Source organism: Aedes albopictus, chromosome 3 (assembly GCF_035046485.1).
Source record: "Aedes albopictus strain Foshan chromosome 3, AalbF5, whole genome shotgun sequence".
NCBI lineage: Eukaryota > Metazoa > Arthropoda > Insecta > Diptera > Culicidae > Aedes > Aedes albopictus.
Genome location: NC_085138.1, coordinates 247,382,181 through 247,408,434, shown reverse-complemented (window position 1 = coordinate 247,408,434; position 26,254 = coordinate 247,382,181). Strand labels below are relative to the sequence as shown.

General features: G+C 40.3%; 3 protein-coding genes across 10 annotated transcripts in view; all 3 read right to left on the bottom strand.

Annotated features, from left to right (window-relative positions):
• Positions 1-26,254, bottom strand: part of LOC109402885 (reversion-inducing cysteine-rich protein with Kazal motifs) — a 125,454-nt gene that overhangs the window by 21,974 nt on the left and 77,226 nt on the right. For all 8 annotated transcript variants that reach the window (XM_062859953.1, XM_062859946.1, XM_062859948.1 and 5 more), the window contains exon 3: positions 12,149-12,204. In XM_062859953.1, the coding sequence (XP_062715937.1) occupies positions 12,149-12,204 (56 nt within the window). The remainder of the gene's footprint in view (positions 1-12,148; positions 12,205-26,254) is intronic.
• LOC115264693 (uncharacterized) lies at positions 1,994-3,851 on the bottom strand. Its single transcript, XM_062859962.1, has one exon. The coding sequence runs from the start codon at positions 2,566-2,568 to the stop codon at positions 2,044-2,046; it is 525 nt and encodes a 174-aa protein (XP_062715946.1). The 5' UTR covers positions 2,569-3,851; the 3' UTR covers positions 1,994-2,043.
• Positions 13,114-26,178, bottom strand: LOC115254136 (uncharacterized). Its single transcript, XM_062859942.1, has 2 exons — positions 24,516-26,178; positions 13,114-13,265 (listed from the first exon to the last, which is right to left on the bottom strand). Exon 1 carries the CDS (start codon positions 25,715-25,717, stop codon positions 24,713-24,715), a length of 1,005 nt encoding a protein of 334 aa, XP_062715926.1. The 5' UTR covers positions 25,718-26,178; the 3' UTR covers positions 13,114-13,265; positions 24,516-24,712.

Here is a 26,254-nt window from a genome sequence, read left to right as displayed (position 1 = left end):
CTCTGCGTCACCACTGGTATGGTGCAAATCGGCACGTGGACACGTCCGTCTGTGTGCTAGGGGTGTACTTGCGGGAAGGTCAAATCGCCGGCTGTTCGGGTCCGTATGAAGTTGATCATCAATATTAACTTCTTTCCCCGATCAGCCTAGATAGCTGTGTAGTGTCGGTAGCGGTTGTCTCAATTGGCTAAGAATAACACTACGGATCACCTGTTCCGGGGGTAAAAGTCCACTAAACAGGGAACCCCAATCCAAGGTGTCAGGCGACCCGTGCTGATGGATGAATGGTTGAGGGGGTTTAAAATATGCTCGATCTTTAACGGAGCCCGTAACGTAGGTAGATCGCCTTTATGTGTTGCGTTGCGGTTCAAGATCTACCAAACCGAACCCTAGTGACATCCGGTTTGTCAAGTTGGGGTAATGTGTTTTGGTAATAAGGATTCATGGTACAAAGTCCTTGTTACTGGTGACAGTTTCTAAAATTGCATTTATTCTGTCTTGCTGATAGTTAAAGAATCGGACTTTGCCCACCCGAGACTACACTTGATGTTAGGAAAACAAACATGCTTTACGTATCTAACTGCGTACTAACCTATCAAGGACTGTTAAGTTCTGGTAATTCAAGGACTCACGTGTATTCTTATTGCAGAACACATTCTCTAATTTTACACAGTTTTGCAACTAGCCTAAAGTCCCGGGTTTTTCTATGTTGTCCTGGGACTAAACTAGAAGCAACACATGGATGGGCTAGAGTTCCGATGCATGGATAAATATCAGTACCACCGTTTTGTTTTCCTCAGAATTCAAATAGATTGTGTTTGATTGGGGGCACTCTTTCACTGGGATTTAAATCTCTATGATAACGGGACCTTTTTATCGCAATCGATTTCTTGCACCTCTGAGATAACAAAACAGGAACTGTACAGAAATCGATGCTTCATTGCCTCTCAATGGCAATGGAGTAGTACGACATGCACTAAATATTAAGGATACGGGTAATGCCACAAAAGATCTAAATACTGGTCGCAGTGGCTCACCCGAACAGAAAAAAAAAAAAAAAGGTCAAATCACTTGCGGGGGTTTACTTGCGGGAAGGTCAAATCACTGTGCACGTGGTACCAGTTCTGGGTGTTTGCTGTGCAGTTGGAAGCAGGCGTGGTGTCTACCTGAGAGTGTCGACCCTGCCTGCCTCCCGAGGGCAAAGGAAGTGGTAAAAACTAACGAGCCTGCATAAAACAAAGAGGAGAAACGTCAAAATTGGAACAGTCGATTAAATGTCATCCCCATAGTTCCAATCGAGCAGGAGACCTGTCAAAACGACCAGGATTCGCCACTTTGGTATACTCGAGACACTTTAGTAAAAACCACTCGGAAAACTGGCTAAGCGCCATCATGCTACCTTAGTAGACTTCTCAAAGCGAGTCATCGTTGTTAGTTACTGCAGGCTACGTAGCTATATAACCTTGAGGGTGCAATGTGCACTAGCCCCTCTCTGAAGCAATGCTTCCTTGTCGGTTCCGTAGAGTCGAAGAATTTGGCAGAAATGGGAATGTTGAGTGGATCGGATAAATGATAGCCCTGGTTTCTACTTTGGTTGTCGGAGACAGTCCCTACCCCTACACTTTCTGGGCCTCCTTGTTCAGGTGTCTGTTGAACTTATTATTAGAAGCATACCTATATTGGCATATTGCTTAGAAGAAAAAATCTGAAGTAAGCTTGACAGTTTACCTCATATTTCCACTCAGTTTGAGTGCTTACATCAGTTTAGATCGTTTAGATGAATCGAATAAATATTTAACATCGAGATTAGCGTTAGTGTAGTAAGCTATGGCAATTGGAGTGTTCATGTGATATTTATTTGTAGTTGAAAATAAAACTTCTTACATTAGCATTTATTGCCTAGAAGATTATTCTTACAGGAAGTTTACGTGAAAATCATGAGTTTCTTATGAAAGATGACAACAAAATGTGACAAACGAGACTATTGCTCGTTTTCCATATTGAAACTCCACCAGATAAACAGAGTTTTACCACAAGTAATAATCATGAAAATTGTACGTGCTCAATACAGTTGTTGTAAACAATAGCGATGTTTTTAACTGGACAACGGAATCTCCTTTGAATTTTCAGTATCCTACATTCCTTGCACTTCGAATCATAGCCAAGCATTCCATAGGAGGTAACGTAGTTCAAAACTGTTTCAAACAACAGCGACTGTTTATTTTGCACCAGAAGAGCAATGTTTTCAATACTGTGACGACATTTGCGGGCAAGCTTTACTATTTTCTTCTCCAAAATCTGGCGATCGTTCTTCGTTGGCTCAATGTCACCGTAGACCATCGTAATTTGAGTTTTTCTATACCCTTCCAGACAATCCCAGCTGGTGGCAAATGCCGTCGGGGCCACTTTGATGGCCCAGCAGAGATGGGCATGGTTGGATGCTTTTCGAATCGACACGAATCTCGATGAAATGGGTTTATTGTGTGGCTGATCGAATATCGATTTGTTTGAAGCAGTAGCAGAACTGCATGCAATTGCTAGAAAGATTAGAACTAAGCGATGCACCATGATGAATGTATGTATTGAATGAACTGAGTCATTTGTGGAACTGATCTGATAGAGCAGTAGTTATCAGCGAAGCATTGCTGCGGTTTATTGGTTTGTTTGTACAGGCTTGCTGTCTTGCATTATTTTAATGAATGAGACAACAACTGTTCAATCAATGCAAGTAGAATGGATCGTAGAATGTGCTAACAGCATTGTATACTTTGAGCGTTTTAGTTTGCCTGTGACTGATTTAATATTGGAAAAAAAATCTTCCTGCCTTTGTTCCATTATGGAATCATTGCTACCGTTATCAGGTGAGAATTTGATCAATGAATTTGGAATGGTCATCCTGATATCAGTGAGGGCACTTTATTTACAGTTATTTTAACAGAGTACCATATAGATTTGTGCTATATAATATACATATCGAATGGTACTTTTAAAATTATTTCAAGTTTCAAAGTGTTTAGCTTTGTTTGACTAATTTGCAAATATTCTCTGGAAAAGTAAATACCGAAAGATCAATTTTCTCTCAAACTACGGTACCATTTCTTCGAATTTATCAATTGTGATTGATGACTTTTGGCCCGCGACGAAACTGATCATATTAAATGGTTGTTGGCTTCCTTCACTTGGACCGCGGACGACTCAATCATCGATGCCTTCCGTCCGTTCCATTGGGATTTGTATGTCGTGCATATTAATGAATTTACGCATTGTTGCTTTTCACTTGTCGTTTGCTGCCTGGCTTGTTCGAGGAACCCGTCGCAATATGGATTAAGTCTAAAATTCCATGGATGACGCATTTGGTTGTCGTTCCTATCATCTTTTATGATTTATACAACTTCAAGTTTCGTCTACGCATGCATCTTGTTTGTTTTCAATACTCTGGTGGCATGCTATATATGCCCTTCTTGTTAGCTTCTGCGGATCACGTTTGGGTGTCGGAATATGAAATCGTATGTTTTTTGTTTGTCGTTTACCCCAACGGTCATAATTTATTACATGTCTTCTTCCTGTGCCTCACAGAGGTGACAAGTCGGGTGCATAAGTAAGAATCGTTCGCATTTTAAATGCAGTGGACTTTTTGTTCGCAACTTCTTTGGAGAGATCATCGACCTTTCGTTCACACATTTATCCGTACTCAACGTACGACAGCAAGGGCTTGCAAGTGGAGCCCTCACGATCGAATTAATTTTCAACGATTAATTTAATCATGTGTCACGCTAAGCGTACGGAAACACGGAAACCAAGCCATGCTGATATACATCGGATGCATCGAATTAGACACCGATTAAGCGGCACATACATCACATACATCACTTGTTAGGGCCCATGTAGCCGAGGCGGTAAACGCACGGGTATTCAGCATGACCATGCTGAGGGTGACGGGTTCGATTACCGGTCTATCCAGGATCTTTTCGTAAAGGAAATTTCCTTGACTTCCTTGGGCATAGAGTATCTTCGTGCCTGCCACACGATATACACATGCAAAATGGTCATTGGCAGAGGAAGCTCTCAGTTAATAACTGTGGAAGTGCTCCATAGAACACTAAGCTGAGAAGCAGGCTTTGTCCCAGTGAAGACGTTACGTCAAGAAGAGAAGAGGAGAGGAGGACATCACATCAAAATGTGTGTGAAGTTAATTTTGCTGCGCATTAGATAGGAACTATAAAATAATGGAGCGAATATTTCCACACTATACATATACATAGTATGTATACATTTAAAGTATTTAATTTATTTAGTTTTTAAATACACATTTCTACACTTTGGAAATTTTACGCCACATAACTGCATCGTTTACCGTGCCATGCCCTAATACCGTGTATTTGACAAAAAACTAAAATATTTTACTAAGTGTATTATTTTTTTAACTAAGTAACTAATTCAATCATTGGCATATCAAACCTTCTCAATTTATGCGTGATAAATTTGGCACATATTTACAAAAACAAGCAAATAAAAATATTTACACAATGTGAGTTCAAAGTAACAATACACGGTATTAGGGCATGGTTCCTTTTGTGTTCCAAATACCGTGTTTCGGCTAAAACTTGAAAACTGAAAATATTATTGATACCTTTAACTTTATGAATCACTTGCACAAACCTCTAGGCAACGTTTGACGCATAGGTTCTTTTAAGTATGATTGATATAGTGATGATTCAAAGGACCGCCAATGTATGCGGGTCACATACACGGTATTAGGAACAATGCTATGTTTTACAATTTTGATTTTAACAATGGATTGAACATTTGGAATTCCATTAATCATATTTATTATACATAATACACACAATAAGCAATAATATAACGTTTGAAAAATCAAGAAACAAGGATTATTGATTTTTACAGGGATCTTTGAAGTGAAGAGCATCCTTAAGGTCACGGTATTAGGGCATTGCACGGTACGGATCTACTTTAATCAACGTTCACCCACTCTGATTGTCGTACTTTTTTGGCATTTGTTGACATGGGTTGCGGAAACCACCTGTGAAGGGTTGTAGAACAAAACGTAGGTCGGGTCGCTGCACTACCTTATCGCTCTCATCTTAAAATTTGGTTGACCCGATTTGAGGCTTGGGCGAAGCGAGCTCCCTAACAAGGACAGTTTTATTGAGTTGGTTTGCGCATAAAATTTAGCATTGTTTTTCTGAAAGAAAAGAAAAACCTGCATTTTCTTATACCTATAGGGTGTCCTATATATCGAATTCAAGCCAATTGTATAATAGAACATCACGAATATATTTTTTTTTAAATTTTAGCGAGCTAAGTTTATGCGTTTTTTTCAAACTAAGCCTAGTTATGCCCCAAAATAAAATCGAATTCGATTTCATTACAATTCTATTCCATGCGTTCGAAAGACCATCGCATATTACAATTTTTTTATCAAAAACAATAAGTTTTGTCATATTATTTGAAGTGAAAGTTTTTTTTTTCAAAAAGGCTTCAAACAACCTTGACAACAGAAAGAAATAATTTGAATTGAGCTCGATAACTTCAAAAGAAACTCTTGCCCCACTCGAACTTTTGCCCCACTTTACTCTAATGATTGTTCAATTGCTTTGAAAAAAAAAAATCAACTGCATTAAAAAAAGTCGTCGTTCAGGCACTATGGAAAAATATTTGTCCTACTGTAGCTTTGCTAACTCGCATTACTAAATTTAAAAAAAGAAATTATTGTAAACATTTTGTTGAGAATCTTGATGAAGAAACTTTGTTATGGTCAGTAGCAAGGAAACAGGATAATTCGTCTCCTGTTACATTAGAATATTCAGATAATTGGATTGGTCAATTTGCATTGAAAATATGTCCTGATTTTGTTCCCCGTTCTAGGATTTAAAAAAATATAGAATTACACAATTATTTTCCTGAATTTTTTTCTCCATTTTCGTTAGGTGAGCTAAACTTGGCATTAACTATAACAAATAATCCTGCTCCAGGTATTGATAATGTTAGGTTCATTGTACTTAAAAATTTACCATTCGAAGGGAAAATTCATGTATTGTTAATCTATAACTCTTTTCTTTTTCAAAATATTTTACCATTAGAATGGCGTTCTATTAAAGTAGTTAGTATTCTGAAACCAGATAAAGACCCTTCTTTGGCTGATAGTCGTAGACCAATTAGTTTATTATCGTGTCTTTGTAAACTTATGAAGAGGATGATTTTAAATCGTCTTGAGCTATGGGCTGAAAATAATGAAACATTTTCAACTTCTCAATTTAGATTTAGAAAAGGTCGTGGTACTCGTAATTGCACAGGTCTTTTGGCCTCTAAAATTACACTTCCTTTAAATCAAAAACAAGATTTCCACATTTCTTGATGTATCTGAAGCCTATGATTCTGTACTTATAGATTTACTTTTCCAAAAAATGAATACTTTGAAAATTCCCATAATTATATGGTTATTCTCATATAAAATTATGTACATACTTTTATCACAATGGGTCTTCTAAACTTTTTCGTGATAGTTATTATGGACTTCCTCAAGGCTCTTGTTTAAGTCCCTTTTTATATAATTTATTCACTAGTGATATTTCAGCAATCATTCCAAATGGTTGTAAGTGAATTCAGTACGCTGGTATAAGGTTATTTCCAGTGAATCAAAATTCAACCATCGCGCAACAATAATGACAATGTCGCAACCTGTATTTGTTGCGACAAAACAACCCATACGACATAAGTTTGTCCCAACTTGAAAATAATGGGATTAACATCGTACACCACGAGTTTAGAGATTTTTAAGCCTTGCATTGCGATTTTCAAACGGTAACTTCGAGTCGGTAAACACTGCAACTCTGGTGAAGCTCCATCATCAAACAGTTTAGACTTTGGGTTAGTAATAATTGATTATTCACGAGTTGAAAAGTACACAACAAATTCAGCTTCCGTTTTGTCTACAACAAAAAAATTCGAGATCATGTCATTATCTGTCACCAGTAGGGATAAAGAGTAATCGTCGCAACTTCTTTGTTGCTTGTTTTGTGCCTCTTTTGTCTGACAATTCTCTTCTCAATGTTAATATTATTTTATATTTCAGATTATCAACCGAAGAATCTAGTAATTCAACCAAATACCATCAAGACGACGAGGAAACAAGGATGATTCGGGCAGACAACTGATTCGAAGAAGGCTAACAATAGTATGCCTGAACATGGACCAATCGTATCCTTTGGAGTTTACCCTTCCACTAACAACACCCAAATTCCCGTGACACCTAGGCCTGAGAGATCGTAGAGTTGTCTACATTTTTCCATAGGTGTCCAAAACTAACCATCCCTTCCTATTCCCCAGCAGTCGCAAGGACGTGGCCAGGACAGTGCTCGACCATTGGAGGATTGCGTCAGGCTTGTCTAAGAGTCAGAGATTAGTCCCAAATCTTTGTGCTTTGGTTCAGACGGGAAGGAGGCAACCCTCATAACAGCGATCTAGGACTGTACCACCTACGAATTTGTGCGACTCGCTTAATGCTAATGCTAATGCTAATACTAATGCTTTTGTCTGACAATTCTCTTCACTGGTTATTTCCGTAAATGGCAAAAACAGAGAAATTATTCGTCATTTTATGCATGTTAATTTGAATAATATTGGCTTATGGGCTTTCAATAATGGCTTTAACTTTTCGGTTCAAAAGCAAAATTCATTATTTTTCTCGAAAACATTCCACTATTAGTGTAGATTTATATCTTAATGGTATTGAAATAGAGCAGGTTAGTGATTACAAGTATCTAGGTATTTGGTATGATTCTAAACTGAATTTGACTTATCATATTAAGTATATTCAGAAAATTTGCTCGAAGAGAATAAATTTTCTTCGCATTATCACTGGCACTTGGTGGGCTGCTCATCCATCTGATATGATAATACTTTACAAGACAACAATTCGTTCAGTACATAATGGAATATGGTTGTTTTACTTTTGGTTGTACTTCTCAAACACATTTGGCGAAACTCGAAAAAAAAAATTCAATTGCGTTGTTTAAGAATTTGTCTAAAATTGATGAATTCCACGCACACAAAATCTATTGAAGTTTTAGCTGGCATTGTTCCTCTCAAAATTCGTTTCAATGAATTGAATACTAAATTTGTTGTCCAGTGCTTTACCAATAACCACCCAATAATTGACATACTGAAAGATTTGTATGAAATTAATCCCTCTTGTAACAACCTAAATTTATTTATTTATTGTTCTTCTAGAAACATTGTCCCTATTGATTCAATTAATTTTTATAATCAGATCTCTTTATTTTTGAAAATAAAACAAATTCCATACTATGAGCATTCTCGATTTGCTAAATTGTTAATTGACTGTAAATTTGGCGGAATTGGACCTCAGTATTTATTTTATACAGATGGTTCATTCATTAGAAATAGTATTGGTTTTGGAGTTTATAATATTGAGGTGGCTCATTTTTTTCAATTGAAATATCCTTGTTCCTTTTTTGTTGCTGAATTGATTGCTTTATATTTCACATGCTGTGTTATTGAAGGGTATTCTCCAAATTTGTGCATCATATGTACTGATAGTTTGAGTTGTTTAAATGCAATTAAATAGACAAATTTTAATTTTAAAATTCATAATATAAACCTAATGCTGAGAAAATTAGTATACGATTTACAACGCCGAGGATTTATTATAAAAATTTGTTTGGGTTCCTGAACATTGTCAAATTTTTGGTAATGAACAAGCTGAGTGTTTGGCCAAATTAGGTGCTACTCGTGGTATTATTTATGAACGTAATTTTTTTCATTCGGAATAGTTTGCTGAAATCAAACAAAAATCGAAATCTTCTTGGCAAATTGATTGGGATTGTAGCGATAAAGGTCGTTAGTGCCATTCCATTTGTCCTGTTGTGGATAAGAAACCTTTGTACAAACATTTATCTACTAGTAGAGATTTTATTTGTCTGTTTGCAAGATTATATGTCTAATCATTATATTTCTAATAGTCATTTAGGGTAAGTGTACCAATTATGGCTATAGTACCAATTATTCGCCATAGTTGATTTTCACCCTTTAACGATGTAAATCAAAAAGAAAAAAATTGTGAACAACAGATCACGTTCACAAAAGATGGTCGCACTCATTTAAACTCCACATTATGCACAATCATGGTAGAAATAAATCATTTTCCTTAAAATTTCGGTTTCCTTGCACCCTTTTTCGCCATAGTGTACCAGTTATGGCTAACCCCATAAGGAATGCATGCAAATAGTACGAAAAGGAACCGAGGTTGATAAATGTAACCATAACTGGTACAGGGCTCCTATCATTGACACACGCTGTAATAAATACTAAAAGTAGATTTGGCTCCTTTTCTATATTTTTCCTGTAAAGTATGGAAACTAAGCTGTCTTTTAACTTATTGATGACGTTCGTTGGTCTCCTCGTTATTTTTGTATAAATAGCTTTCCTTAGGTAGGGCCATAATTGGTACACGCACCCTATATTGTATCAATATTGTAGATTCAAATTTATGTATTTGTGATGAATCATGAAACATTTAAAAATTTAGGCTTTTCTTTTCCTGTATCTGTTAGAGATATTCTAGGTTGTAAATATTTAGTCATGATGAAAATTCTTTTCAGATATTTTATTGAAATTGGTTATGCTGTTTGATACTCTTTAAAATTTATTTTTTCCAGTTTGCAAGAACTGCGTCCAATTCCTGTCCTTGATGTTTAAAATTTTATTCATCGTAGACAGATTACCTTGGTTCATCCCTTGACAAATCCGCATCAAGATCACGGCTCGATTATGGATACTTTCCCGGATGATTCTTTAGTTTTAAGTTTATGTTACAATGATTTTTCGAAAAGATAAATATGTTTTATGCCCTTTTGAGATAGATATCGTAGATTAGGAAATCACTCGAAGGGGCTTTTCCCTTTTTCAAAATTGTTAGTTAAAAATAAATAACAATAACAATCACCTTAATTTCAATGGATTTGGCTGAAATTTTGACCAGTTTTTAGGATGCCAATTAAAATATGCGGGTAGACTTGAGAATCAGAGAACAAGTGGACAGACCTAATGAATTCTACTCGGAGTAAGAGGGAGAAGGAAAGTAATGAAAGAATACGGTGGATAGACACGCAAGTGAGCGATAAGAGAAATTGAATTTGTCAGAGGGTCATTTTTGAACAAAACAACCACAACAACGATCTTCTTGCCTAACGTTTTGGTTTTGAACGGCTAGGTAATAGTCGCAGGGTAATAGTAGTTAGATGAGTACTACTATCTCTAGACAGGCAAAAAGATCGTGGTTGTGATCTGTTAAATGTTGTTCGACGATTTTTTCGGTTCTATCGATCGGTGGTACTTGTTCAGAGATTCATGTGCAGCAAACGCTACTTATTGATTTTTTTCGCGTTTTCATCTCGCATGCTCTTATTCTACCCTAATGATCTTTATTGAAAACCGAAGTTTCATTAGTTTTTGCCAATTGGATTTTATATTTACTAGGTTTAATCACCGCATCACTTTATCACAACTAATTTAAATTGTTTTTTTTTTTTTGGTTATATGAATACTACTCAAAGTAAGAGGGAGTAAGGTAAAGTAATGAAAGAATGCGGTGAATAGATACGCACAATATGTTACGTTACAATGAGTAACGTTCACTCGACGTGAATCTCTGAACAAATACCACCGATCGATAGAACCGAAAATATCGCCGAACAACATTTGACAGAGCACAACTACGATCTTTTTTCCAGTCTGGGGATAGTACCAAGGTAACCAATAAGCATTTGAATAAGCCGTATTTCTATTTTATATCTGCATTCGACCTGCTTACTGCCGTATGATAGCATTTCGACTGCTAAACTGATCTATATTAGCAATTGAAATGCTACTTAATACCTGACAGCAGTTATGTAGCATTTCAGATGCACGGTATTTTTTGATCAACAAGCAGCATAACTGCTACATTATTGCCATAAAACTGCTAAGTGGGATGAGTGATGCTAACCCACATCACATTTCCAATTTTTTAATTACGTGTCCCAGCTGTAGATGCCACAATCATTCCATGCCCTATCGTTTGTAGAGGAGCAATAAAAAAACATGCTTTGGCTAATAAATTTCATGGTTTTGGTTACGTTCCAATGCCCGATTTAATTATCAGCACATGCCAAATCTAACACCACAAATCTAACGAAGCAACTGCCGGTGTAACATTCAAGCTTTAAATTGATCAAAAAAAAACCAACGCACATTATCTAATCATCTATAGCATACATCGTAGCGCGGTTCAGCACCATCGTTAACCCGAGGATCGAGGGATCAAAACACAATTTCGCCGAAATTAGTAAAAAAAACAACAACATTTCAAAACGTGCCCCCAAGCCTCAAAAGTTGCACAGCAGGAGAGTGAGGATAAAAATAGAAGCACTTATGACGCATATACGGCAAAATAGCATTGATGACCTGCTGTAAAGGCGCATATAGTGCCGAATTAATGCCATTATAACTGCTTATTGGTTACCTGGGTACTACTATTACATAGCCGTTCAACACCAGGACGTTAGGCAAAAAGATCGTCGTTGTGATTATGTTGTTCAACAACAGCCCTCTGTTGATTTCAATTTCTCTTACCACTCACTTGCCACTTGCGTATCTATCCACCGTATTCTTACGTTACCTTCCTTACTTCCTTAAAGCCAATTAAAATTAATTATGATAAAATCATGCGGTGATTAAACCTAGTAAATAGACTATAGAAAAAATTGGCCGATGTTGACTACTGTCAATTTGTATAATTGCCACAAACACATAACTAAATATAGCGTTTCTCAATGAACTGCGGAACGGGTCTTTATGAGATGGAAATTTTGCTTAGTTTTTCATCTTTTATCATCAAAATACCAGATCAAAATGACAAATTTAGAGCTGTGCCCCTATTGCAGGAAACCGGCGGTGTGTGAAAACAATGCTGTGCACTCACTGTCAAATGGTTGAGCTGCAAAGTTAAGCTCATACTTTCTGGGACACCCTATAGAAGCCTATAAACTCAAACCGGTTTGTTGAAGGATATGTATAAAAATATTTAAACTGCAAACAAAAATCTTTTCTTCGACTTCCGTACACTTACGCTTTCACACGCCGCTTTACATGAACCGTGCACACCCGAACAGCATGAGAAGATATCTGCAAAGAACAAACAAAAACACGAATGTGAGATTGAGTCCACTCCATACTTTATGGCATCATAAATAGGACAAGACAACTCGAAGCAAAAAAAACGACACTTTAGAATGCACTCAGTAAGTGGGTGTTGTGGTTGATGTTTTTTTTTTTTCTTTATTTCTTTTCCATTCCTATGTTTGGGTGTTGAGATGAAGATGGTTTGATAAGATTGCGATGACCCATGGCAGGAAATCAGCTGCGAAAGAAATATATTATGATACCTGCAGCTATGCATTCATATAAATATAATATTTAAGTTTAATGCCGACCGAATTCTTCTCAGCAATGTAGTGGAAAGAGTTACTTTTTGTAATAATTTTGATTCTTCAAGTAAAAAAAGATTAATTTAAACAATAAGCGACTGAACAGAAGCAGAATCTTTTTTTATTAACGTCCTCACGAGGATAAAACCTGCTCCTCAGCTTAGTTGTCCACATTTATTACGTAAGAGAAAATTTATAAAGAGATATCGAACGCTAAAGTGACGCCCATTATAATGCTAACACCAAACTCGAGCATCTCAACCGATGTGATACACGGTTACAGAAGTTACACAGATTTGTGTATCTACTAGATCAGCCTCACGGCTGTGTCAAATGTACACAGATACTTTTCCGGCTCCAGCGCTGGCATGAAAACAAAATTAACAATTATTTTTGCATTGATCAATTCCTGATAATGCATGTCATCGTTCAGAGAAAATTAGTTATGAACTTTGCTCCCATACCCGCGCTAGAGCCAGAAAAGTGACTGTGTACATTTGACACAGGGGTGGAGGCAGATCTAGTAGTACACAAATCTGTGTACATTGTACATAAGCCTGTGTACATTGTACACAAGCCTGTGTTGTTTCGTTTTAGGGTGTACGTTGTGAATTTATCCTATATCTGTCCTACCTCTCCCGTCTGCAACACAAACGACTATAGTAGCGGCGCTAATAGGCACAGGCAAAACAAGCAAATCTTCTCTGAGTACGATCCGCTTGCAAACAGTGTGACTTTTTCAGCAGCATTCTTAGAAGTCTAAAAACTAGGGGTGGGTAATGTCTGAGACATAACCGCAAGCTTGACGTAGGACAACTTTTAGCGTGTAATAAACTTTTTTGAAGCTTCTACCCTATCTGGTGAATGCGCAGCTATCTAGCAACAGCAAGGGTGTCTGGACGTCATTTCCGTTACGGTCGAGGATCTTGACTTCCGTGTTTGTGCGTACGAACATTGCAGATTTGAAAGAAAATTCTCAGTTGTTAATAGTTGTTTAAGTGATGATTAAACGCTGAGCTGAGAGACAGGCTCCGTTTCAGTTTGGATTTCTGCCAAGAAGAACAAAAAGAAGTAGAAAAAGAAGTAGAGAAGAAATAGAAGAAGTGTCAAGAACAGAAATGAAAATATTTGGATCTGGAATTCTCCAATAACTCTTGTGGACTATTTTTGGTGGTCCTGAAAAGGACCGTTTGGTGTTTGGTGGTTCTGATGTTCCTGGGAAGGTTCTTGTGCTACCGATGATTGTTAGCGACCAGGTGTTGTTTGTGGTGAGCATTTGCTGTGTATCGTATCGAATAACGTTGCATTCCGGGCTCCGGTTTCTTGAGCGTAGCGATGTATTTCCTGTAGATTAGATGTTTGATGGTTCGGGCACTTCTACTGCGAGCACAGATAAAATTGGACGGTGATAAGAAAAATAAGAGCAATAGCGTCTACACTCTGCGCTAATATTTTTAATAAAGGTTAAATCAATACACGAACCACCTAGTGTGGTTGCTTCGTTATGAGGATTAGCTAATGTTAAATTTAAATGCTTCTTCATGAAGTTAAGGAAATCAAAATTTTCTTGTTTGGAAACGTCAATATTAAAGTCTCCAGTGACAACCATTGGTGTGTCCAGTCTAACATATCTGAACAATTTCCGCGTCATGAACAACTTCGTATTTCTTATGGTTGTTCCTGGTGAAATGTAAACCGACATCAGAAGTACTTCGGTTCCCATAACATTAACCTTTGCTGCACATATGTCTCCATAGTTGATCACTTCGGCAAACGTCTCGTCTCGATCCTCACCGAGTTGCTTGATGGGATGCGGAACAGCCACGGTTGATGCCGTTTCTTTCTGATAGATCGCGACTCCAGCCGCTCTCATACCCATTCGCTTGCACTGGGTGATGCGCTTATATCCATCAATCTCTATTAGAGAGGTAGCATCCATCCAGGTTTCATTCAGAGCGAGAAATTCTACGCTTGAAAGGATTCGATCAGTCGCTATGTCCTGCGCGTGAGCGTTCAAACTCTGTACATTGAGGCTCATCAATGTGCATGCAGAGCCGCTGTTTTCAACTACTTCACTCAGTTCATCTCCTAGTGTACGCAGTCGGTGATTACTCAAACGCAACAACTCGTTCCTTAAATCCACCATCTTTGGTGAGTTGCTACCCTTAGCATGATGAAATTTAAACGAGTTTGCGGTGTTCGTCAAGTAAAGGCCTTGAAGCGTCGTAACACGTGACAAGCCAACGTACACCAATTGCTGATCTTGACTCTTGTCATAATCATACACGACCTCGGAGAAAGTGCCACCTTGCGACTTATGAACTGTTAACGCACAGGCACTAACCACCGGAAACTGTATGCGTTTGCATTTAATGATGCTGCTTAGCTTTATGTTACCTGAACGCTTTGCAATAGGAGTCCAATCGGGTTGCAGAATTCCTGGTCTTGAATAGACAGTTGGTCGCGATTTGATCCTCAACGCAGCACCTATCGTCTCGTTGTCGTACTTGAACCATAGTTTCACAACTGAGCCGTCTTCATCCTTTTCAATATATTTCAGCTCACCTATCGCACCATTCACTACGCCATCTTCTACATCGACGTTGGTTGTAATCATGTATGGCATACCAACGGAAAGGCGTAGCAAATACGGTAACCCACCGGTTTCCACGACGCTCATCTTGTAGAGCTTGATGCGAGAGCTTGCCAGTTGACCAGCGTCCTTGTATCCCGCGAAAACGTCATCCGCTATACAGTCCAGAGCATCCTGATTATGCAGTACTTCGTTGTTGTATGCTTCAACATCCGCATTCCGATGATAAAGCCTTATTGCTCCTGGTGCGTTTTGTTTACACCACTCTACAGTACGGAACCGACTTTCAATCAGTTTGGTCTCCTCAGCAGTCATTTGCTGGCCATTACCAATCTTAGTGAGTATACTGGAGAACTCTACATCTGTCTGCCGCATCACCTTAACAAGCGGTAAGAAATCCAATGCTTGCCAAAGAACAGCACCGTGAAAGGAATTACCTGTAGGCTTGTAAACAGGCCTTGCATTGACGGGTGGCAATTGTCGCAAGTCTCCACAGAATACGATGTTAATTCCGCCAAATGGATCATCATAATTGCCACTAATGTCCTGAAGACGCGCATGAATGGTGTTGAGAATATCCGCACCAATCATACTAACTTCATCGATTATGACCGCCTTAATGTTTGCAAAAGCATTGCGGTACAACTGCAGCATCTCAAAGCTGAGTTTCGAATTGGCTCGCCTTGACATAGTGATCCGAAACGCTGAATGAACGGTTGTTCCTCCTATAGCAACGGCTGCTTTTCCGGTGGAAGCACACGCCACATAGGCGTTCTTCTGCGCGTTGTGGGCTTGACTGTAGCGATTTATCGTCTCCATTAAAATGCGCAGAGTGAATGTTTTACCGCACCCAGCAGGTCCAGTAAAGAAAATCTGCATCGGCTTGCTGCTTTCATCGTAACTGTGCAAACTGTGGATCATTTGCAGGATGAGGTCGCGCTGCTCAGCATTGGTTGTCCGCACCATTGCACAGTAATCTTCTTTCGACATGACATTAGTACGTTGCCTGATGACAGCATTCAGTGCTCCTGTGGGCAAATGTTCAATATCGTCGTTGTTGGGCTCCATGATGATCGTTCGCACAAATTCATCATTCTTCTCTGTAGCGGCATTCTCCTGCTCACCAACCTCTTCGTTCTCACAAGTACGAAGGTATTCCTCTACAGTCTGTTCCAAGTTCAGCTCGCAGTCATATTCCCTTCGTTTTCTCAAGAGATCTGCCTCGTTCATATCATAAAGCTGAAGAAACTTGTTGCCATCCAGAATGTCGCAGACTTCGCTTCTGAATGGCCAAAACAAAAGTACCGATTCACGCTTGTACTCAGCCAACTCGTTCATGCTGTAGCCACGCCATCTCAATATTCGTGGAACATTCCGGATAGTGTAGGTGTTAGTACCTCTTCTTTGAGTGTACCGTGCTGCGAAATCAGCTAAACACACATCTTCTAAGCCATCGCGCTCTTCGTATTTCTGGATAATGTTCTTGGTCCACACATCAGTCGAATCCTCATCGATTTCCTCTTCATCCATCTGCCTGTACTGTTTCCTAGATCTTATCCTTTCATGAGGCCACATCGTTGGTAAGAATTGAACTTTCCTGCTGGCTTCAGACATAGGCAATCGCAGAAGTACCCATGCAGCTTCCTGGGCACACATCTCCACAGAGTTCAGCATTTTCAAACTAACCTTCTTCAGCAAAGCCGTGTAATCTTGGTCCGGATACTGCTCTTGCAGAGCGATAAGCTCTCGATGCAATCCACTTATACCGCGGTTGGACTTGTTGACATAGTCAACCAAGTAACACGCACATGAGTACACGTCGAGGATGAACTGCAAATCCATGTTAGAACGAAGCTTTTGAGCAATCCATGGGTTGAAAGGATTCGTCCATAGCTCATTCATCACTCGCTTCAGGAAGATCGTTGGTCGCTTAATCGAAGAACGCAGAACATCAAGGTAGTACTCGTATGTACATTTACAGTCGTCTAGAAACTCCTCTAACGTGTCAAATGCCTTGGTTTCCAAAATTTGTCTCATTTCCGAGGCACGCTTCCTCAATTGATCACGGCGACTATCATCAGCGGTGAGAGGAATCAGTGTTCGCTCTTCGTCCATTGGCCAGTACGGTATGTTAAACCTGCAACGCTTTTCATTACGTTTGTAGCAAGTACGCGTGTGGTCATGAATCTGCTTCTTGATCGTTTCTGGCAAATGCACAGCGCTGATGGAACTAACTTTCCTAATAAGTTCCATTGTAGCAGGCATATCTTCAGAAACAGTTTCGTTAGGATCGTTTGCGAGCCAAAGCATGATATGTGCATGTGGGCTGCCGCGATGCTGAAACTCGATGCGCTTGAAGGAGTCCACGACGTAATGCTTTCCCAACGGGCTGAACCTTGGTGAAGAAAGGATCGTCATGAGAACATCGACAAGCTTGTTGAAGTACAAGCAGCACGTGACGGCATCGTCATTGACCAGCGTTGCTCGCTGTAGAGCACTCAGCTCCTGCAGCGGGTCCGTTAAAGCAATGCCGTTATACTCACTGGAGAGTTTGTGTAGCTGCTTCAACAAAAGAGGCCATTGAGTTTCACTGGCGCTCAGAGTCAGGAACATTGTTGGCTTCCCCAACTGTCGTATCATGGCGAAAAGGTCCTGTTTCCTTTGATACCAATATTGCACTGAATTTGGTATCGACTTCATAAACGACAGGTTCCGTTCCATAAGACCTTCCACGAAAGCTCGGTCGTTGAGCTGTCCTCGCGTTATGTTCGCGGTTCCCATGCTTTTGAAGACATGCTGTAACCCTTCGGTAACTCGAAGACGCAGAATCTTCATAGCCATGTACAGCAAATGGTTGGGCTTGGCTCCTCGCCTATCACTCCGTCTCAGCTCACTAGTAGCCTTCATGAAAGGCGTGACGTGAATCCCAGCCTTGAATTTTCTGGGGTGTCCAAGATAAATATCCGGAAAGGAAAGCTCCTCGGCATCATCATCGTAAACGATGGATACTGGTCTCCTGTTTTGTGCTGGGGCGATTTCCAAGCACTTATCCTCATTCCACATAAGTGTCTGTTGTTGGCCAGCAAACATCTCCACATCATTGGCTTCCTCGATAACATCCAGCTGGATTGCGTCTCCATCCCGCGATGAACCAGGTTGAGGCTCAGAAGCAATAGCGTTCAATCGTTCTTGGTTAAAACTTACCCCCTCCCGTCTATACAAAGGAGTGGTAACGAGATATTCCAACCAAGCTTTCACCACAGACTTTTTGACGAATACAGACAAGTAATTTGATTTATGAATAAGGTGCTTTTTAATGCACACGTTAAAAGCATAATCATCTTCAAGCTCGCGTGGAAGTGCCCTAACCATCTCATCTACATCTACTGGAACATTGATCACCTGACCAATGATCGTGTAACTGCCTAAAATTTCGGATAACATTTTATATAATCGAATAAAATGAGAAAATGTATATGTCAATCATACCTTGCGCTTGGCGCAGGCGACGAATCTGCATAAATGGCAGTCGTGGTGAAATAAGCCTTTCACTAATTGGGTCCAGCGGTGGAAGACCCAAAGGATAAGGTGGATATTTGAACCCATTCGATGTTGACAAATTGGGTACAGCACCACGTTGCAAACTGCTGCGACAAGTCTGGCATACTTTGAATTCATTGACCGATTCAAAATGATTTCCCTCTATCAACACTCTCCCTGCAGCTTCGGTGATCGACTTTAGATCATTGATGAACCACAGCCTATCACATACGCTGCACGGTATACCAAATTCATTTTCAGTGAACCGTTTGTGGAACTCTCGATCAGCTTTATCGAATTTTGGTTCTTCTTGAATTGGTATAGATATGTCAATTCCTGTAAACATTAATTGATTCATTATGCGCACCATTTAGTAATGATAATACCAATAGTTTACTCACCCTGACCAAAGTGATCAGGAATTAGAACAGACTCGTTCTGCTCAGAACGAAATGGAACAAGTTCTGTAAAATGAGATTGAAAATAATGATTGAATGTTTGCCAAATCATTAATGCTTTTGGTAAAATGTGTCTGGCTTGGTGTCTGGCATAAATTATTTGAAATATTCTTGAGAAGAAAAATACACAAAATATTGTATACGTCAAAAAATGCTTTCTGTTGACAAATATGATCTTAGTTTTATAGGGGTATTCCTAAAGTAGTGTATATTAAGTATCGTCAATCAATAAACATAGGTTTCGTTGTGGAATTAATGTGGTGACAGGTAAACTTGAAAATCTTCACAACAATAATATGCATACAACAGTCAATATGCACTTACCTTGGGATCGAAATTGTTCAACATGGGCTTCCCCATCTACATGAATAGATGGAGCGATTCCTAGGAAAAATGAGGAAAATCTTTAACTTACTATACACTTGCCATTGAATAATGTTTGGATTACAAAGATTATACAACGTTCACATTTAGAGCTCAACGTGTTAACGTCAACCGTCGAGTCCCCCATGAGTGCTACAGATTTTCAATTTACGAATTTGTCGCTAAACTCTACCACATTAAGCACAAAAGTAAAAAGTAGTGGAATTGGAGTGCTTTAATCATTAGCATAAACATCAATACGTGAAAGCTTTCCCACGATAAGCTATTCAAATCGATATATTTCATATCAAACCCTGTACATTGTACCGAATCGTAAAAAGTCAGCAAGTAAAAAAAAAGCACGTAACCGAAGAAACAAGCCGAGTTTCAATGGAAAAATAAAACCAACTAAGTATTATGAATTGAAGAATGGTATTATTTAACAACACTTGCTCACTTAAAAAGATTAGATACATGCACTTTTAATGCTTTCAGTCAGCTATCTGCTATTTTTGAAAATACGACACTAGATGACAAACTAGCTTGCAGCAGTAATGCACAGCAGAAAACTTTTCCTGACAGCTGCACCGGGATCATACTATGCTAACGACTTAATGCTTGCGTGATACAAGTTGCATGACCGCGAATGCACTTTGAAAATGATAATTTTACTCACCGCTATATGAAACCGCACCATTTGGCAAGGTACCGTTGACTGGGACTGCTACAAATCTCACCGGATCATTGCTCCTGCCCGGAAGAGGTTCCAGCACAAAATTGAGCACCGGCTCAAGATTGGCAGCCGCAGTCGTACCGGCATTGACACCGGGCCGGACACCAACGCCGATAGTTTCCCGCGCATTTTTCCTCCGCTGCCTGTACTGCCTCATGCGTTCCGCATTCGTCACAGCAGGCCTCGGCGAGACTCCTTCGATTTCCTGCTCTTCACGCTTCCGCTTGCGGAAGTTCGCAAGATATTTTGCTTCCAAACGGCGCGGCATCCTTTCAGCAACGAACGGAATGTACTCACTATCACCTGTCACACAACAACCGGCACAACGAAACACTTCCTCGGAAGAACCACCTTCGGCGACTGAAGAGTCAAAATGGACAAAAGTCCATGCGAGATTCCGACTTTTATATCCTCAACATACATAACCACGATACGTTGGCAAATTTGGAATGGGCGGAGCTATGCATGGAGTAAAGTTGTAATGTAAACCATTTCGCTGAGCGTATTCATAAGTTATTCTAGTCAAAGTCGCAAGCTACCATGATTTCTAAATCGATGAAGGAAAATTATCCGATTCGCAACTCTTGAGGAATTAGATTCGGTGGTCCTGAAAAGGACCGTTTAATGGACGATTTTAGGAAGGAAACGACATGAATTCACCATGCCGTGTTGGTTCTCCCCGCCGTCGGAAACTGATTGCTGCCGTAGATTTACTTCTTGCCTGGTGAGATTCCTGGCCGAGCAGAGATTTGTCGCTGTGTTAGTGTGTGCTACTGCCGGGCTGGAGGCGCCACGAACCTCCTTGTCTGATCCAACGAAAATGACGAAAGAATGTTAGAATTACAACCATGTTTTACACAAAACGGTCTAGATATGATAATGTATCGATGAATTCCTTATACCATTAGCGGCCAGCTTGATCACTGTGTCAGAGCCATTTCACCACGCATATTTTCAGCTTTCGATTGCACCACGTTTTTGCCGATCTATGGAATGAAACCTTTGAGGAATCAGGATGATTTAAGAAAGGAAATTACATGAATTCACAATTTTGCACAATGCATGTTGGTTTTCTCCGCGTCAAATGCTGGGCCACCGAAGACTGATCCACTGTTTGCTGCCGTGAATAAAATTAATAGCCGACCTCACTCTTGCTGAGAAACGACGATGTCTTTTACTTTTTGGGTGCAACACTATTCTCGATCGAATCCAATTCTCTTTTGGAAAGATTTTCGGTGGTCCTGAAAAGGACCGTTTATATTATGGACGATTTTGATGAATTCACCACGCCACGCAATGCGTGTTGGTTTTCTCCATGCTGAATGCTGGAAGCCGTCGTAAACTGGCCCGCCGCTTGCTGCCTTGGATGAAATGTCCAGCCGAGCCGAGCCGTCGCTGGGTTGGTCTGTGCTGCTGTCGTACTGGAGGCGCCACCAACCTCTTTGACTGATCCAACGAAAATGACGAAAGAAAACCGAGGACAAAGCTTTTATACCCCTAGATTAGCAGGCGAAGCTCCTCCCATTTGGGTGGCTTTACAGTTTATTTCGTTTGCATGCCCCGCCCGCTTGTACCCAGACGCTTCAAACCATTAAGCAACCGAGAAATGAGTAAATTTCCATTGAAAGGATTAAATTATCGAAATATTAAATGGTTTGGATCATTTAAATTCGAAAAATGTTAGAATTAAACCATGCTTCACACAAAACGGTCCGGATAGGATAATGCGTTGATGAACTCTGTATACCATTAGCAGCCAGCTTCATCACTGGAGCCATTTTGCCATTTCACCAAGCATATTTTCACTTTTCGATTGCACCACGTTTTTGCCGATCTATGGAATGAAACCTTTGAGGAATCAGGATGATTTAAGAAAGAAAATTGAATGAATTAGCAATTTCACACAAAGCATGTTGGTTTTCTCCGCGCTAAATGCTGGGCTACCGAAAACTGATCCACTGTTTGCTGCCGTGAATAAAATTAATAGCCGACCTCACTCTTGCTGAGAAACGACGATGTCTTTTACTTTTTGGGTGCAACACTATTCTCGATCGAATCCAATTCTCTTTTGGAAAGATTTTCGGTGGTCCTGAAAAGGACCGTTTATATTATGGACGATTTTGATGAATTCACCACGCCACGCAATGCGTGTTGGTTTTCTCCATGCTGAATGCTGGAAGCAGTCGTAAACTGGCCCGCCGCTTGCTGCCTTGGATGAAATTTCCAGCCGAGCCGAGCCGTCGCTGGGTTGGTCTGTGCTGCTGTCGTACTGGAGGCGCTATCAACCTCTTTGACTGATCCAACGAAAATGACGAAAGAAAACCGGGGACAAAGCATTTATACCCCTAGATTAGCAGGTCAAGCTCCTCCCATTTGGCTGGCTTTCCAGTTTATTTCGTTTGCATGCCCCGCCCGCTTGCACCCAGACGCTTCAAACCATTAAGCAACCGAGAAATGAGCCAATTTTCGTTGAGCAATGTTTCTAATTTGGAAAATTCGATGTAGAATTCCAGGTGGAATCATTAGTGGCCGGCTTTATCATTGTTGCTGAGCCATCAAGCATTCAATATTTCACTTTTTTGTTGCACAACGCTTTTCGAGATCGATGGGCTTAAACCTTCAAGGAATCTGGACGATTTAAGAAAGAAAATTACATGAATTCACCATTTCACGCATGCGTGTTGGGTTTCTCCGCGGTGAATGCTGGATACCATCGAAAATTGCCTCGTAGCTTGCTTCCGTGGATAAGATTGAGTGACCGTCTCCGCTGTTGCCAAGCAACGAGTATTCACTCTTTTACTGTTTGGTTTCACAACACTTTTCTCGACTGATGGATGAAAATAATCCGATTTCTAACTCTTGATGAATCATTTTCGGTGGCCCTGATAAGGACCGTTTGTTCATGAATTCACCATGTCACGCGATGTGTGTTGGTTTTCTCTGCGCTAAATACTGGACCGCCGAAAACTGACTCACTGCTTGCTGCCGTGGATAAAATTAATGGTGGGCTTCACTTCTTCTGAGAAGCCGAGCTGTCTTTCACTTTGGATTGCACCAAGCTTTTCTCGATCGATGGCGGTCCAACTGTTCAGGGAAGACTTTATGTGGTCCTGAAAAGGACCGTTTATATTATGGACGATTTTGATGAATTCACCATGCCACGTAATACGTGTTGGTTTTCTCCATGCTGAATGCTGGAAGCCGTCGTATAGTGGCCCACCGCTTGCTGCCTTGGTCGAAATTTCCAGCCGAGCCGAGCCGTCGCTGGGTTGGTGTGTGCTGCTGTCGTAGTGGAGGCGCCACTAACCTCCTTGACTGATCCAACGAAAATGACGAAAGAAAACCGAGGACAAAGCTTTTATATCCCTAGATTAGCAGGCGAAGCTCCTCCCATTTGGGTGGCTTTCCAGTTTATTTCATTTGCATGCCCCGCCCGCATGTACCCCAACGCATCAAACGAATAACCAACCCAGAAATGAGTAAATTGTCAATGAACGGATAAAGTAACCAAAATATTGAATTGTGTAGATCATTGTAATTCGAAAAATGTTAGAATTAAACAATGTTTCACACAAAATGGCCTTAATAGGAAAAACGTTGCAAAATTCCAGGTGGAATCATTAGTGACTGGCTTCATCAATGTTGCTGATTAATGGCATTCAATTTTTTTCACTTTTTGGTTGCACTGCAGTTTTCTCGATCGATGAAGAAACATTTTTCGATTCGTAACTCTTGTGGAATTAGTTTCGGTGGTCCTGAAAAGGACCGGGACGAATGTTGGGCAATTGATTCAAATTATTTCTCCACGCAATGCAATGCGAGTGGGTTTTCTCCGCCACCGAAACATTGCCGCTTGCTGCCGTGAACGGATTTGCAATGCCACTCGCCTTTGGCACTGACAGTCCAAAGCCGAGGCACTTGCCAGCTCTTTCTCCGATGCTGGTCGAAATGGAACTGACGAACAGCTATCGCATGATCGCATTCCTTCCTGCACCAAAGTTGCCCATCACGATGCGCACCAATCAGAGAGCGTTGGTGGACTGAACGAGAAATTTTGTCCGCTACCCATATTTATAGATTTCAGCGTTTGCAATGTCAAACTTTAAAACAATTTTTCAACTATTTATCAATGATTTTCAGGTTTACCGAATGTTCCAAATGGAACGCGGGAGTTTCATCTTTCGTATAACGGGATTCTTTTATCATTTCGTTAAGTAGGGACGATACTGTGAGCGTTTGAAATCTTTCACTCAAACGTAACGCTCTCGGTATCATAAATTTTGAAATGACACCAGGTATAGAAAACAGAGACGTAGTCCTACGTCAAAACAGCCCGTGCTCTAACGCACAAATATGACTCGTACGCTTTTGATACGAAATAAATGTAGATTCAATTTGAATATACTTTTGTCACACGAATGAAAAGCCGTAAAAGTTATGCTCAATCAAAAATGTTTATTTTTATTTCTCTCATTATAAAATGGAATCACGAATAATATGATGCCTATGAAGATCCAATTTAAACACCACAGTTGTACATGCAACCTGGAGTGGGGGCTGGTGCTGGGGCTGGCGTCGGAGCTGGTGCTGGTGGAGGAGGAGCTGGTGGTGATGGACCGCCGGCATTGTATCGGGGGTTCAAGTCTTCGTCGAGGCATGTTCTCTGTGCAAGAACAAGTCCGGCGGCTACCTGGAAGTATCCTGCCGAATGCTTTGGTACACCATAAGGATCATAGCAGACCTTTCCAGCCCAGAATCGAGCACATTCGTTGCAATTGGGAGCGCCGAGGCCATTGTCCACACAGGCTTGTGTTGCTGGGTCCTTAATCTGGGGAGATGGAACAGCGTATTCACGGATGTAAATACGAGTCGAGTTGAAGGCAACTCCATCGTAAAGACCCTCAGCCAGATACTGGCATCTGTACAGACACTGAGTTTCAGGAACTTCAGGGAACACTCCCTGAGCATATTGTTCAAGCAATTCCTTTGGTGTGCGTAAAATAAGCATACAATCAACAGCAGCTTGAACTGCATCCAGCTGTGGCAGCGGAATATATTCTTCGGAGCTCTTGAGGTTACCGTATTGATGGTAGTAGCACAAGAATGCCTGATAAGCTTGCGAGCAATCGTCTTGGCATGGGACTACATTGGCACTGACACAATCCTGAGTACGCTTCACATAACAAGTATCATCACAAGCTGGAGCAAAATAACTTTCGATGACAGGTCCGTGCAGTCCGGAGTTGTTCCCTCCTACACTCCACCATCCAGCGTTGATGCCAGCACACCGAATCAAACATTTCAAGCTGGGGTCGTCCGTTACATAGTTATAAGCGACGAGGTTTTCAACGGATCCTGGCGAGACCTGAAGGTATTCCGCACATTCATCCAATTCTTGTCGGAAACTCTTCAGTTGGTAGGCGAAATGTGATTCCTCAACATCTACGGGCACCGAAGGTGGATAATATACAGCGGATGCTGAAGCCGCGATGGCTGCAATGAGCAGACCAGTGAAAACCTTCATTTGAATAATTACTCAAACCCTTAATTCGAAAACTGTATATTCGATTGGAATGAAGGAATAACTGTGACTGATGCCATATCGTTATTATTGCCAGTTTTTATAGTCATAGTTTGGAAAATGCATTTCAAAACTTCTTTCCATTATGTCACGTGAGCTCCTACGGCATACCTTCAAAAGGCTTAGAACGCTCGTAAAGCACGTTCTGGTGCGTAAACACATTTTGTCTACTTTCTTTTATCACCCGAAGGTTTTCAATACAGCATGTGTGAAAGACAAGTCTTACGTTTGGCATTACGTGTACTTACTGCTGATGGTTGGAACAGTGTTATGCATTATGTAACCCTACTTCTGGAGTTTAAGGTACAATAAAATTGCATAACTCAGCAGTTACCGTAAGAATGCTATAACTATGTATTGCAGATTCTATTCATAATAGACTTGCCGACATTTGAAGAGCAAAAAACATATGGGCGAGGACCTCTGCTCTGCAAGGCCCACCTGAGGCAGAGTCTGCTTTTCAGTTTAGTGTACAATGGA

What these genes read in the sequence shown, in the direction of transcription:
- LOC115264693 (XM_062859962.1), bottom strand. Translation starts at nt 2,568, where the DNA reads ATGGTGCATCGCTTAGTTCTAATCTTTCTAGCAATTGCATGCAGTTCT.
- LOC115254136 (XM_062859942.1), bottom strand. Translation starts at nt 25,717, where the DNA reads ATGAAGGTTTTCACTGGTCTGCTCATTGCAGCCATCGCGGCTTCAGCA.